At 17.5% G+C, this 13,821-nt stretch overlaps 5 protein-coding genes across 5 annotated transcripts; 2 read left to right on the top strand and 3 right to left on the bottom strand.

Moving 5' to 3' along the window:
• Positions 1 to 597: 597 nt before the first annotated feature.
• On the bottom strand, positions 598 to 3,888 carry RRP6 (exosome complex exonuclease RRP6, putative; the record flags this gene model as incomplete). Its single annotated transcript, XM_028678106.1, has 1 exon — positions 598 to 3,888. One exon carries the CDS (start codon positions 3,886 to 3,888, stop codon positions 598 to 600), a length of 3,291 nt encoding a protein of 1,096 aa, XP_028534429.1.
• An 879-nt stretch (positions 3,889 to 4,767) lies between these two features.
• PRELSG_1231200 (conserved Plasmodium protein, unknown function) lies at positions 4,768 to 5,271 on the top strand (the record flags this gene model as incomplete). Its single annotated transcript, XM_028678105.1, has 1 exon — positions 4,768 to 5,271. One exon carries the CDS (start codon positions 4,768 to 4,770, stop codon positions 5,269 to 5,271), a length of 504 nt encoding a protein of 167 aa, XP_028534428.1.
• A 543-nt stretch (positions 5,272 to 5,814) lies between these two features.
• PRELSG_1231100 (conserved Plasmodium protein, unknown function) lies at positions 5,815 to 6,729 on the bottom strand (the record flags this gene model as incomplete). Its single annotated transcript, XM_028678104.1, has 1 exon — positions 5,815 to 6,729. The coding sequence occupies one exon, from the start codon at positions 6,727 to 6,729 to the stop codon at positions 5,815 to 5,817; it is 915 nt and encodes a 304-aa protein (XP_028534427.1).
• A 1,425-nt stretch (positions 6,730 to 8,154) lies between these two features.
• On the top strand, positions 8,155 to 10,371 carry ATG1 (serine/threonine protein kinase, putative; the record flags this gene model as incomplete). The annotated part of the gene is made up of 9 exons (XM_028678103.1): positions 8,155 to 8,191; positions 8,402 to 8,513; positions 8,608 to 8,668; positions 8,817 to 8,949; positions 9,036 to 9,379; positions 9,513 to 9,631; positions 9,753 to 9,843; positions 10,010 to 10,095; positions 10,224 to 10,371. The coding sequence occupies 9 exons, from the start codon at positions 8,155 to 8,157 to the stop codon at positions 10,369 to 10,371; spliced, it is 1,131 nt and encodes a 376-aa protein (XP_028534426.1).
• A 1,608-nt stretch (positions 10,372 to 11,979) lies between these two features.
• On the bottom strand, positions 11,980 to 13,482 carry SRP54 (signal recognition particle subunit SRP54, putative; the record flags this gene model as incomplete). Its single annotated transcript, XM_028678102.1, has 1 exon — positions 11,980 to 13,482. The coding sequence occupies one exon, from the start codon at positions 13,480 to 13,482 to the stop codon at positions 11,980 to 11,982; it is 1,503 nt and encodes a 500-aa protein (XP_028534425.1).
• Between the last annotated feature and the right edge of the window lie 339 nt (positions 13,483 to 13,821).

The raw sequence follows: 13,821 nt of genomic DNA, 5'->3' as shown, positions 1-13,821 counted from the left end.
TAATCTTTACATATTTAACTTAAAAATTTACAAAAAAAAAAAAATATGTATATTAAAAAACAGAAAATATATCTATTATAAATAGTAATTTTTTTATCATATTTTTTTTCTTTTTTGTATATATTAAAATGAGAAACAAAAAAAAATTTATTTATTTCACTTTTTTTTTTTTTTTTAAGAACAAATAAAGTCTGTCTTTATTTTCATGTATCATATTAATAATAATAGGACTAAAAGAAATATACTAGAAAATAAATTTAACTTTTTGTTTTTAGATTTATTTCATTTTTCGTATTTTTTTAGTTTTAATAATAAGCATAATATATATATAATAAATTTTGAAAAGAATATATCTTTTTTTATGATCATATAATTTATCAAATAAATGTTTAGAAAAAATTTTAAAAAAAAATATAATAAAATAAAATTATAATAAAATTCAAATAATGAAAATGATATAAAAAAAAAAATATATTTCATAAAAAATAATCTTTATCATTTTAAGGAATATATTCGAAAAAAAATGAAGAATTATTGTACACAAATAAAATAGTTTTTTTTTTTTTTTTTTTAAATTATATTATTTTTATTTTTATTCTAGTTCATTTCATTTAAAATATTTTTTGAGTATTGTACTTTACTTTTTTTAATATTATACTGTTGATTATATGACTGGTTGACTGTTTTTTTTTTTTTCCTACTATTATTATTCTTTTTTTTTTTTTTATCAATACTTTTTTTTGTTGGTACTTCAGTTGTTATTTTTTTAATATGTTTATTTTGATTAAACTTTGATATTTTTTCATTTCGCTCTTTCATAGAGTTAATTAAAGAAGATAAGAGAATGTAACTTTCATTTTTAGTATTATTATTTTTATTTTTAAACATATTATCTTCTTCGCTTTCACTAAAAAATGTTTTTTCCAAAGCAAAAGTTGCTTTTTTACTGTTTACATGATATACATTTTGTTGATCGTATTGAATTATATTTTGACTATTTAAATGATTGAAATTTTGTTCATTTGATTGTATTTTATTTTCTTGGCATATACTTTGAAAATATAAATTAGGCAAAATAATGGAATCTTTATAATTTTCATTGTTTATTTTTTTATTATTCATAGAATACTTAATAGGAGTAATTTCTTCTCCAATACAATTATTATTTGCCGTATCATTTTGAATATAATTTAAATAAAAGTGAGAATTGGGTTTTTTGATATTTGATTTAGTAATAATTTCAAATAATGTTTCTAGATTTTCTGATATTACATTTGATAATGGAACAATGTTATTTTTTAAACTTGATATAGATGTAGGCATATTTAAGATAATGGATATAATATTATGAATATTAATAATATTGTCAGGAGGTTCGTCAACTTTTTTTGATAGATTTTCCCTCCATACTAATAAATTATTTATTAAATTATCACAACAATTAGAATTATAAGAGTTTTTTATAATTTTTTTAATTTGTTCATTTGTTTTGATAATATCACATACTTCTTTTATTTCAATTTTAGTCAAGCATACATTATTACTATCAATAAATACTTTTTTCATAATTTCTTCACCATACTTTTTTTCGTGTTCTGATAAATCATAAAATTTTATTTTTTCAAAATTCACATATATATTTTTTTTATTTATAATATCATTATCATATAAGACATTAACTTCTAAATTACTTACATCATTTACTTTGTTGTTTTTATCACTACAATTTTCAATATTTTTTATTTCATTTTTATCAACTTTTTCTCTATAAATTTTTGCTTCATTATTAATTTCATCTTTACTATTATTATCTAAATCCTCTTGTTTCAAATCAATTTTCAAATCATTTTTGTAACTATTAAATATATAATTGAAATATAAATCTATTTTGACGTAATCAAATAAATAATACAAATAATAAAAGCTGCTTCTTAAAATATTAATTACATCTGGTGTCAGTGGCCTAGTTAAAAAATTAGAATATGAACGAATACTATTCACATTTACATTAAAGTAATTATGAACTAAATTTGATAAGGTATTTTTCAAATTTAGGTAATTTGAACATATTAAGATGTCAATAGCGTTTACTAAATAAACAGAAAAATCTTTTTGTAAAAATAATATAACATTTTTTAAATCGTAAGTAATTTTCAAAATTCTAGGATCTGTCGTTATTTCATTTAGTAAAAATATATCTTCAAACATATTAAAAACGTCTATTATATAATCAATTGTTTTTGTTCCTACTAAAATTAATGAGACAAAACCACGATAAGATTTTTTATAATTTATTCTAACCATTATTGAGATTCTATCATTTTCTAATTTAATAGTATTTATCATTTTTATTAAATCATCTTTGTTATCTATTACTTCATATTTCTTTTCATTTATTCCTAAAGGATTTGTTAATTCATAGTTTACTTCCAAAAACTTTAAAATGTCTTTATCACCTTTCTTGTATAATTGAATTATATTATTTATTTCATATTCATATGGATGACTCAAATTATAAAATCTATAATAATATTTATTTATATCTTTATGTAATTTTTTTAACATTTTACTAAAAAAATCTTCATCAATAACTCCATTATATTTTAAAACAGAGGAGCATTCTGTGCTACAATAAGAATTTATATTATATGTTTCTTCATTTTTAATTTCACTCATTTCGTTTAACTCGTTATCATTAAATATTTCATCAATAATTTCACTACTGCTATATTTTAATTCGTTGTTCTTAAAACTTTCATGATAATATAATAATAACTTTTTTTTTTTTATATAATATTCTTGAACTTTTACTGCTTCCTTTAAATTTTGGTCTAAATCCATTAATTTATTATATTTAAAAAGAATACGAGGAATAAAAAATTTTGCATAATTATTTGTTAAATGTAGCCAAGAATTTTGAACTTTATGTAGATTGCCCTTAACTGTAAAAATATTATTTTTTTTTATATTATCCTTTTCTTTCTTCTTTTTTCTAAACATACTTTTATTTTTCTTTGAATTTTTATCTATAACTTTTTTTACATTTTCAAAACTATTTTTTATACTATTTTTATCATAATTTTCCTTTTTCTCATTTTCATTTTCTATAATTATTATTTCCTTAAAATTATTTTTTTCTTTCTCGTTTTCTCCATCATCATCTGTACTATTTATCTCACTATTTATATTATTGTCTTCTATTTCTTCTTTGATCTTATCTTGATCTTCATATTGATTTACATTAATTATTTCTTTAGATTTGTTCTCATTTTCTTTTTCTTCTAATTCATTTAAGGTAATAATTTTGTTATCTTTCTTTTTTTTTTTTTTTTTTTCTTCTTCATCTTTAACATTCTGTGATTTAATGCTTATTTTTTGATCTTTTTCAATAGGAATGTTTTCATTAAAACAGTTATTTTTATTATATAAATTATTTATATTTTGGGAATTTAAATTTTTTAAATATTTACAAGTAAAAATAGATTTATCTTTATTTTCTACATCAAAAAATCTAAAGCAATCATTCGATCTATTGAATATATCTTCTAATATTGATGATATAATATGATAGTTATTTTGTAAGATTGAAAAATCATTTTCATAGCTAATTTTTAAAATATTTTTTGTTTTATCACTACTACTATAGAGTAATAAATCATAAATAGTTTTTAATAAATTATTTTTTAAATCTTTAATTTCTAAATTATTTGATATTATATCTAATCCATTTTTATACAAGCAATTAAGAGAAAGCCGATTTGTTAATTTAACAATATCAACAACATTATTTAATAATTTTTTCACCAAATAATTATTTTCATCATTTTCTGAATTTATACATAGTTTATCTTTTAATAATTCTTCAATTTTTTTGCTACAGTGTTCCATTTTTTAATTCATACTTATAAGCATATAATATATATATATATATATATTTAGGATGTATATTTTATTTAATAAAGATGAAAATTAACTATTTTATTACCTTTTTTAAGTGATTACTAATAAAATAAAAGAGAATAAATGTAACATAAATTAGCAAAAAAAAAAAAAAAATTAATAAGATTATTTTAGTATGAACATCTTTAAATAACTATGAAACACTGATATAATTTTGAAACATTAAAAAATAGCAGAACACAATTTTTATATGTTAATTATAAATAGAATATATACTAAAAATAAAACTTTTTTTTAATGGAATGAAAATATAGAGCTAAATACTATAAATAATAAAAAACAAATATACTATGTAATTAAATTTTTCCCAAGAAAAAATTTTGAATTTTTTTTACTTTTTACAAATATATTTAAATATTATATTATCAAATTATTTGAAAATTTAAAAAAAAAAAAAAATTTTATAAAAAAATTAGCAATATTTTGTATAATTGCTTATATATTTGATAAAATTTATTTAAAAGTTTTTTTTTTTAAAATTATAAATATTTTTAGTATATTTGATTCCTATTAAGCATTAGTATATAATTAGTGCTTCTGTTGTGTAGTATATAAAATTTAATTGTATTTATTGTTATATATTTAATTTTACGATTAAATTGTTTTTTTATCACATTTTTTTTTTTTTTTTTTGTATTTTTCATATCTATATTTAGCATATTTAGTGTATAATTCCTTTTTTCTCTTCTTTTAATATATTCCTCTATGAAATTTCATATCATTAAATAATAATTATTGTAAATATATATATGAAGCAAATTATTTATTCATAATTATTTTTAAGCTTTAGATGACAATTTAAAAAATATGTATAATATTAATGAAGAAAAAAAAAATAATATGAAGCAAGACCAGCTAGAAAGTGATAAATCAGAAAACAAAAACGTAGTTAATGAAATTCATGCGACAAATGTACCTGAAAATTTAGTTTGTTTAATTTGTTACGATGATATAGACGAAAACAATTATATTGAATATAAAACAGATGAATTTAGCAAATGGTATCCTAGTTCGTTTTGTTTAAATTGCACAAATATTTTATTAAAGACACAATATCATCAATATATTAATAATGTTCAAAAATCGGAATGCTTAAGAGAACAAACCAATTTATTACAAATGGGACCACCCATAAATATAAAAGATAAAAATGGATTTCCTTTTTCAGATGGTAAAGAAATTTATAGCCTTTGGTTTTTTTCTGACAAAAAAATACATTCAGCAAAATTAGATGGAAGCTTAGTTGGTGAAGAAAGAATCAAAGTTTGGAATGAATTAAAAAAATTTCTTATAAATGATGAAACAAATTAGTTTTAAAAAAAAAAAATAAAATAAGAAGTTTTAGGAAAAATTTATTTTTAAAATGTTTAAAAAAAAAAAAGTACTTTAAAAAGTTAAATATATATATCATATAACAGATATTTCCTAATACAAAAAAAAAAAAAAAAAGAAAAAAAAATATTAAAATTGGTATGAAAATATTAAGTAGAATAATTATAAAAAGAAATATAATTATTATATAAATAAATTTTAAGTTATAGATATTTATAATTCAATTAATTTTATTAAAAGTTATATGAGCTGGATTTTATCTGTACCACTTTATTTTAAATATTTCATTTCCTTTTTCTTTTTATCTTTCTTTTTTTTTTTATATTTCCTAGAATTTTTTCTATATTTCACTAAAAATTGTGAAAAATTTTTTGTAATTTTTTTTTTTTTTTTTTGTGTAAAAATATCTATAACTTTCTTTTTATAAAAAAAAAAAAAAAAATGTATCTTACTATTGTAATTTTATTTATATTCAAGAAGAGATAATTTTTAAAAGTTATAAATTATAAGCGAAGATTTTTTTTATAAATTATCGCAATTTATATCTAAGAAATATTTTTCTTCAAATAAAACATACATATCCTTTAAGTGAAATTTTTTATTTGGAATTTTTAAAAGTTCTTTTATATAATTTTTCATATTTATTTCATATTCAAATCTAATTGTAGGTGTGCAGTAAAAACCATCAAGAGAATTTTCATCATATTGATCATTGTAAAAATCTACATATGATAATTTTTTAACGTAAATTATATAATCTAATGGTTCTACCATTTCATTCGTTGATAAGTTATTTTTAATATTTGTAAAAAGACTTGGAGTTGTTAAAATTTTTAATATTTCTTCTTTTGTTTTTAATGTTTTATAGCCAACAATTTCTAACTCATATAATAAGTAATTTAAAGGTATTTTATTATGAAAAACTTTAAAAAAAGGAATAAGAAATATTAGAAACCCCCTTATATTATGATCTAAATTAGATAATAAGAAATCATTATGCGGTTTATATAAAATATTTTGGGATAATACATATTCTGTTTTTGTTTTACTACTTAAAGTTAATAACTTTAGTGCTAAAATATCGTTAACTTGTTTTTTTAAAAGTTTTAAAATTATTTTTCTTTTTAAATTAGTATTACAGTTAGGCACGTAAATATTAATAATTGAGAATAAATCTTCCCTTTTGACAGGAAATGGCTGATTGTTTAATAAAAGTTGAAGAGCTATTTTTATTCCAATTTTAATATCGTTGTCATTCTTAAAATTTTTATATACAGTAACTTTTTTTTTTTTTTTTTTATTACTATTATTTAATAATTCAGAATGATTAGAGTAATCTGTACTATTACTATCCTCAAATGATATATTTTTTTCATTATCATTATTTTTATTTATATGTAAGTTTGCATCAAATTTATCGTATATGTTTTCATCCATTTTTTCTATTTTTTTTTTTTTTTTAAATTATATATCTTTATTCATTTTTTAACTTTTATTTTTATTTTATTTCTTATATATATATATATTTATTTATTTATTTATTTTTATTTTTTTTTTTTTAAACTATTGATTTAAATTATTTCTACCGATAAAACGGATTTAAAAATGCTATTTTTTTAAAAAAAAATTGTATATCTAATTAAAAAAAAAAAAAATCTTATGAAAAAAAATTTTGCTAAATATAATTTTTTTTTTTTTTTTTTTTTCTAAGATTAATTAGATCATTTTCTAAATTATTTTATAAAAAAAAAAAAATGTTCTATTCATTATTTTTTTTTTTATGATATTTAAGAATTTTATTTTAAATTTATCTAAATAGTATTTAGAGAAATTTTTATTTTTCAGTATGTGAAGTACATAATGCTTCTTTATAATTTTAATAATCTATGAAATTCTAAAATTTTTTTTGAAGTTTTTCAGATATAATTTTAATATTTAGTAAAATAAATTTAAATTTTTTTAAAAGAACTAAAAAAAAAAAAAAAAAAAAAAAAAATACATAAATTAATGAATATATAAATATATCATTTTTTTAGAATTCGCTTTATTTAGGATTTCTTTAATATAAATTTATAAATTTATATATACATTTTTGCACACTTTATTAAATTTTTGTGAGATAAGTTTCATATAAATAAATTCATATATATTAATTCTTATAGGATTTTATTATTTTTTTTTTAAATTTTTGTCTTTTTATATATATTTGTTTATTTTTATTATAAGTTTTTTTCTTTTTTTAGTACAAACCAGACAAATTTAATTGTGCTATTTCCTAATATTATATTATTGAATAAAAAGAAAAGATGCTATATAGAAATTATAATTTAATATATAGATTAACATGTATTTATTTATTTATTTTTTTATTTTAATAATTATAGTTCAAAATTAATTAAATTTCATAATTTTGTTATTATAATTGTTTAAATCCCTTTTGTAATCATTGAAAACTTTTTTAATATATTTTTATTAAACATTGTTATATCATTATAGTATATTCTTTATGTTATCTCCTTTTTATTATTTAGATTTTGATTTTAATAAATGTATATATATGATAATATTTTTTATTTCTCTATTTTGTAATATTGTTGTAAACATTGAAATGATAAAATCTGTTACGTAATATTAATTAAAATAATTCATTTTCGTTACCACTACTTCATTTTTTTTAATTTCTCAAGAAAAAAAAAAGTAATTGTAACAGTAAAAATTAATATTGTAATTGTATTTATTAAGATAATTGAAAATTAATGCTCAAAAAATATCTATTTTTTTTTTTATTGTCTAATTTTTTTTTTTAAATTTATTATGCTTAAATTTTTGTTTATTCCAAAAAAGAAAAAAAAAATATAAAAAATGGGGACTACTATGAGTAAAAGAAAAAATAATTCTGGTAATTAGAAGATATATATGTATTTCTTATATATTTAATTAGATGAAAATAATAAAAAAAAATAATATAAAAATAAAAATTGTGCTTGTATATTATAGTGTTTTTTTATATACTTTAATTATACTCATTTATCTTTTTATTATCTACATTTGTACAATGTTTTAGTTATTTTTAAATTAAAAATCGTTGTTATTTTTTTTTTTTTTTTAGATAAAAATGTCAAAAATAAGTCATCTGATAAGAAAAAACAAAAAAAAAAAGAAGAAAATGATTCAAACTTAGCATTTATAAAAAAATATAAAATCATTAATAAAATAGGAGAGTAATATATATTTTTATATTATTATTTAAACTTTTATTTATTAAATATTAGAGTAATTTATATTATAATTTTCTTATATGTTCTTTTTATACAGTGGCAATTTTTCAAAAGTATTCTGTTGTAGAGGAGATAATAAAAAAAAATGCGCAATGAAAGTAAAAAAGCAAAAAATGAATAAGGAAAAACTTTTTTTTTTTATTTATATAATTTATTATATATGTATATATCTTTTTGCGTAATAATATTTTAAAAATATATAATTTTACTATCTTTCAACACTTTTTTTTTTTTTTTTACTTGTAGTTAATGTGTTGCCCTTTAAAGAAGACAGCTCACTATAATTGTTTTAAAAGAGAATTATTTATAATGAAAACATTAAATAATAAATATCCTTATATAGTTAAAATTCTTGATTACCATGAAAAAATATGGAAAAGTTAGAAATAACAATTTTAATAACCAAGATATATATATTTAAATATTTATTAATTTTTTTTTTTTTTTTTTTTTTTTTTTTGATAGAATATTATATAGTTAAATTAATATTAGAATACTGTGAAGGAGGTAGTTTATTTGAATATATAAAGATCAATGGAAGCTGCACACATTCAGATGCAAGAATTATCATTATTAAATTAACTAAAGCAATACAATATATTAATTCATTAAAAATTATGCATAGAGATATTAAACCAGAAAATATTTTACTTAGAACTAAAGATAATGTAAGAAGTGTAGTATTATCAGATTTTGGATTAGCAAAAATAACTCCATCAAATCAAAGTGTTGTAAAAAGTAGATCTGTTTGCGGTAGTGATTTTTATTTAGCCCCGGAAATAATAAAAAATAAAGAATATGGAGTAAAAGTAAATGCAATTAATAAAATTTTAAGAAAAAGGATATATATATATATATAAATAGAAGAATAAAACTTTTTATAATTAAATAACTTTCATATATATATATATTATTTCCTTTATTTTTTTTTTTTTCACACAGATTGACATTTGGAGCTTAGGCGTTTTAATTTTTTTTATAATAACTGGAAAGGTTCCATTCACAGGAAGAAATGCAAATGAATTATATAACAACATTCTCACAGCAAATATACCTGAACTGTATTAATAAAAATCATATTATATTTTTTATATATAATTCACATGTTTTTAGTTGTATATTTTTTCTTAATATTTTATAAACAAATATTTTTTATATTCTATTTTTTCATTTCTCATTTAGATTATCTAAGGAACAATCACTGAATGTGCAACCAGGATTAAAAAATTTATTAGAAAATATTCTAGTCCATGATCCAGACAAAAGATTTAGTGTATTATATATAGAAAAAAAAAATATATATAAAATAAATATGAATTTGATTTAAATACATATTTAGAATAATTAAGAATAAGCAAAAATAATTTTTTTATCTTGTATATTTTTTATCAATAACATATTTTAATCTTATATTACTACCATTATTTTTTTTTTTTTAGTGTTCAGATATTCTAAGTCATCGTTGGATAAGAGGCACACTTTCAAGTTATGAATTCAAAATTTTTAATTCTTCCTCTTCATTTAAGTAACATATAGAAATATATTTTTAGTTTTTTTAATTTTTTTTCTTTTTATATTTCTTATTTGTCTTTCTTATATATAATTTTAAATATATATTTTTACATATATATAATATAATTTTTTATTTCATAGGAAACTAAAATTAGAAAAGAAAAAAAATAGTTACGACGAATGTAACAAAAATAACCAAATAAAAGACAAATCATTTGAAAAACAAAAAGATTCATTTAACTTAATGAAAAAAAAATATGCTTTTTTTTTAAAAAAAATAACAAATTAAAGTTTATTAGCAGATAAATTTTTTATTTAATTAATCATAAAATCTGAAGTATTTAAAAAGGTATATATGCACATTTATATAATATTATTATATTTTCATTTTTTTTTTAATTTTGTGAACATTGATATCAAATTTTGTTTTACATTATAATTTTGTTAATTCCATTATAAATTATTATTATTATTTATATTAATATTTATATTATCATTACTACTATTATTATTACTACCATTATTATTAATATTATTATTATTTTACTATTTACATTCATTTTTTTGTTTTAATAATACTCATATTTTTGTGATTTACCGTGTGTATATATATATATATATATATATATATATATATATATATATATATATATACTTTTAAGGATGCTCATAATTTTTATTTTTAAAGTATTTCTTTTTATGATTTTAATAGTTATTTTATTTGTAATTTTTTTATGATATTATTTTCCAATTTTTATTTTTTTTTTTTTTACATGCCTAATTATTTTAAATATCATAATAGAAAAATTCTATTTGCTTGATTAATGCTCTTATTTTTATTTTATTTTTTTTAATAAAATAGAATATTATGAAAATTACCAGATTTTATATAATTGCACTTTTCTTTTTTGAATTAAGTTTTGAATTACAACATTTTAATAAGATATTATGAACTCGTAGGAATGAATAATTTGTATTTTTTTTAATCACAACTTTTATAAGTTTCTAATAAATGATTTGAAAAAAAATTACATAATATATTCATTTTTGGAAATATTTTTAGTGAAAATATTCAAAACTTCTCAAAAAGTATATATAAATATATGTATATATAATTTAAAGCATTTTTATATTAATATATTATTACAAATTATAGTAGACGAAAAAAATGTTATTATACATTAAATCTTTATATATATATATATATATATATATATATATATATATGTACGTTTATATAAAATAAAACAATACATATAAAAAAACTATATATATACATAATACAAATTAAATTTGATGAGAAAAAAAAATATATTTTTCATTAAATTAATTTAAATAATATTTAAAAGTTTTATAAAATAATGACAAAGAATATTTCAAAAAGAATGAATATCCTTATTATTTTATTGGGGATAAAAAAAAAAAAAAAAGTAACAAAAAATTTTTTTTTTTATTTATAAAAATTTTAACATAAAAAAAAAAAAATATAAATTATTTTTTTAATTAAATATTTAGAGAACTTCATATACTATTTTTTCATACTTTCTTTCCTAAGTTGCCAATTATTATTCCTACATTTTTTTAAATATATATAGCATATACAATTTTAAAGAAAAAAAACTATGAATCTTATTTTCTTTTTTAGTTTAAATTCATTGTAGAATTATATTAAAAACCATATTATACTACAAATATATTTAATATTTAGACATATACATATAACTTATAATTTTACATGTGTCCAATATTAGTAATTTTTAACAAATTTTCCTTAATATTTAAATTATTTTTAATTATATTAAATACTACATCCATTAATTAAATTGTTTAGATTATCAATAATATTAATACTTTTGATTATTTTAATTTATTTAGTTTTATATATTTTTAAAATTTATTATTTTTTAAATCCCATTTGTTTCATCATATTAGACATAGTACCTCCTAAATCATCCATTTTGCTAAATTCTTTTAAAAGATTAACCATATTACTAGCTCCTCCCATTTGCTTAAGCATGTTAGTGTCCATCATATTATTCATTTTACTTAATAACTGCTTTTGATTTCTCATTAAATTATTTATGTTATTTTCTCTTAATCCTAATTTACCCATTTTTGAAACCATTTTTTGCAAAAATTTGAATTGTTCTAATAATTCTTTTATATCTTGCATCTTAGTACCTGAACCTTTAACAATTCTTAAACAACGACTTTCATTAAGCGGTTTAACACAATCTAATTCTTCGTTAGTCATAGAGTCCATTATAACCATGAATTTTTTAATTTTATCAATTCCTTCTTTTTCTGTTCCTTTACTAATTAAATTATTACCAAAACCTGGTATCATAGACATTACTTTACTTAGACTACCCATTTTAAATACATTTTGAAATTGGTCATACATATCTCTTAAAACAAATTTCCCTTTAGATAATCTATTCATTAACTGAGGTTGCTTATCTATATCTATAACTTCTTTTATTGTTGAAACTAACCCACTTATATCTCCCAAACCCAATAATCTTGACACAAAGGATTTTGCTTCAAATTTTTCAAAATCGTTTACATGTTCCCCTGTTCCTATATATGTTATAGGACAACCTGTTGCTGCTACTGCCGACAATGCTCCTCCTCCTTTTGCATGTCCATCTATTTTGGTTATAATTATACTACCTAGACTAACTGAATTTTTAAAAGCCATTGCTTGTTCATGACAGCTTTGACCGATATGACTATCGATTACAAATATAATTTCTTCAGGTTGTATAGATTTTTCTACTTGTTTCATTTCTTCAAATAATTCATTTTCTTGCTTATGCCTACCTGAACTATCAACAATAATCAAATCATATTTATCTTTTAAAAAGGCATTTACACCATCTTTTGCAATTTTAACAGGATCTACTTCGGTATAACTTCCATAGAAAGGTATTTTTACTTTTGCTGCATTTTGTTTTAATTGATCAAAGGCACCTGCCCTAAATGTATCTGCACAAACTAAAGCTGTTTTAAATCCCTTTTTTTGATAAAAATGAGCATACTTTGTACAAGTTGTTGTTTTCCCACTACCTTGTAACCCAACAAATAAAATAACATTTCTTTTTCCTTTTTTTGGAACATAACATTCTTTTTTCCCTTCTAATAAATTTATTAATTCTTCAATAACATATTTTTGTACTAACTTTTTTTTGTTGTTTCCATACATATCAATGTTTTTTTCAATATTATTTTTTATGTTACTTTTTATATCTTTTAAATAACTTATATTTATATCAGCCAAAATCAAGGCTCTTATTACTTCTTTTAAACATTCTTCAATTACATTGTCATCTACTACTGTTGCTGATTGAAGCTTTCGAAATGCACTAGTTATTTGTGTTCCTAATTCTGTAAGAACCATTTTTTTTTTTTATATTCTCTAACTATACTTATTTTTAAAGAGTATTGTAATTATTTTTAAATTTTACTTTTTTTTTTATTTGTTCATTTAATTATAAGTTAATGTGTGTGTCTTTTTTTTTTTTTTAACGTAACTATAAATTATTTTCAAATGTAAAAAATAAAGCAGCTTTTTATTTTTTGTATCAAATTTTTGTTTTACAATATATTTTTTAATGATTAATATAAGTAATAATAATACTCAAAAAAAAAAAAAATTTAATTTTAAAAGCTACTATTGCTTTGTTGCTTTTTTATGAACAATAAATAAATTTACGTTGATAAAATAACTCTTATTTTG

This window comes from Plasmodium relictum, assembly GCF_900005765.1.
Source record: "Plasmodium relictum strain SGS1 genome assembly, chromosome: 12".
In the NCBI taxonomy this organism is placed as follows: domain Eukaryota; phylum Apicomplexa; class Aconoidasida; order Haemosporida; family Plasmodiidae; genus Plasmodium; species Plasmodium relictum.
Note: the sequence above shows the minus strand (reverse complement) of the source record. Positions and strands in the feature narration are given on the sequence as shown.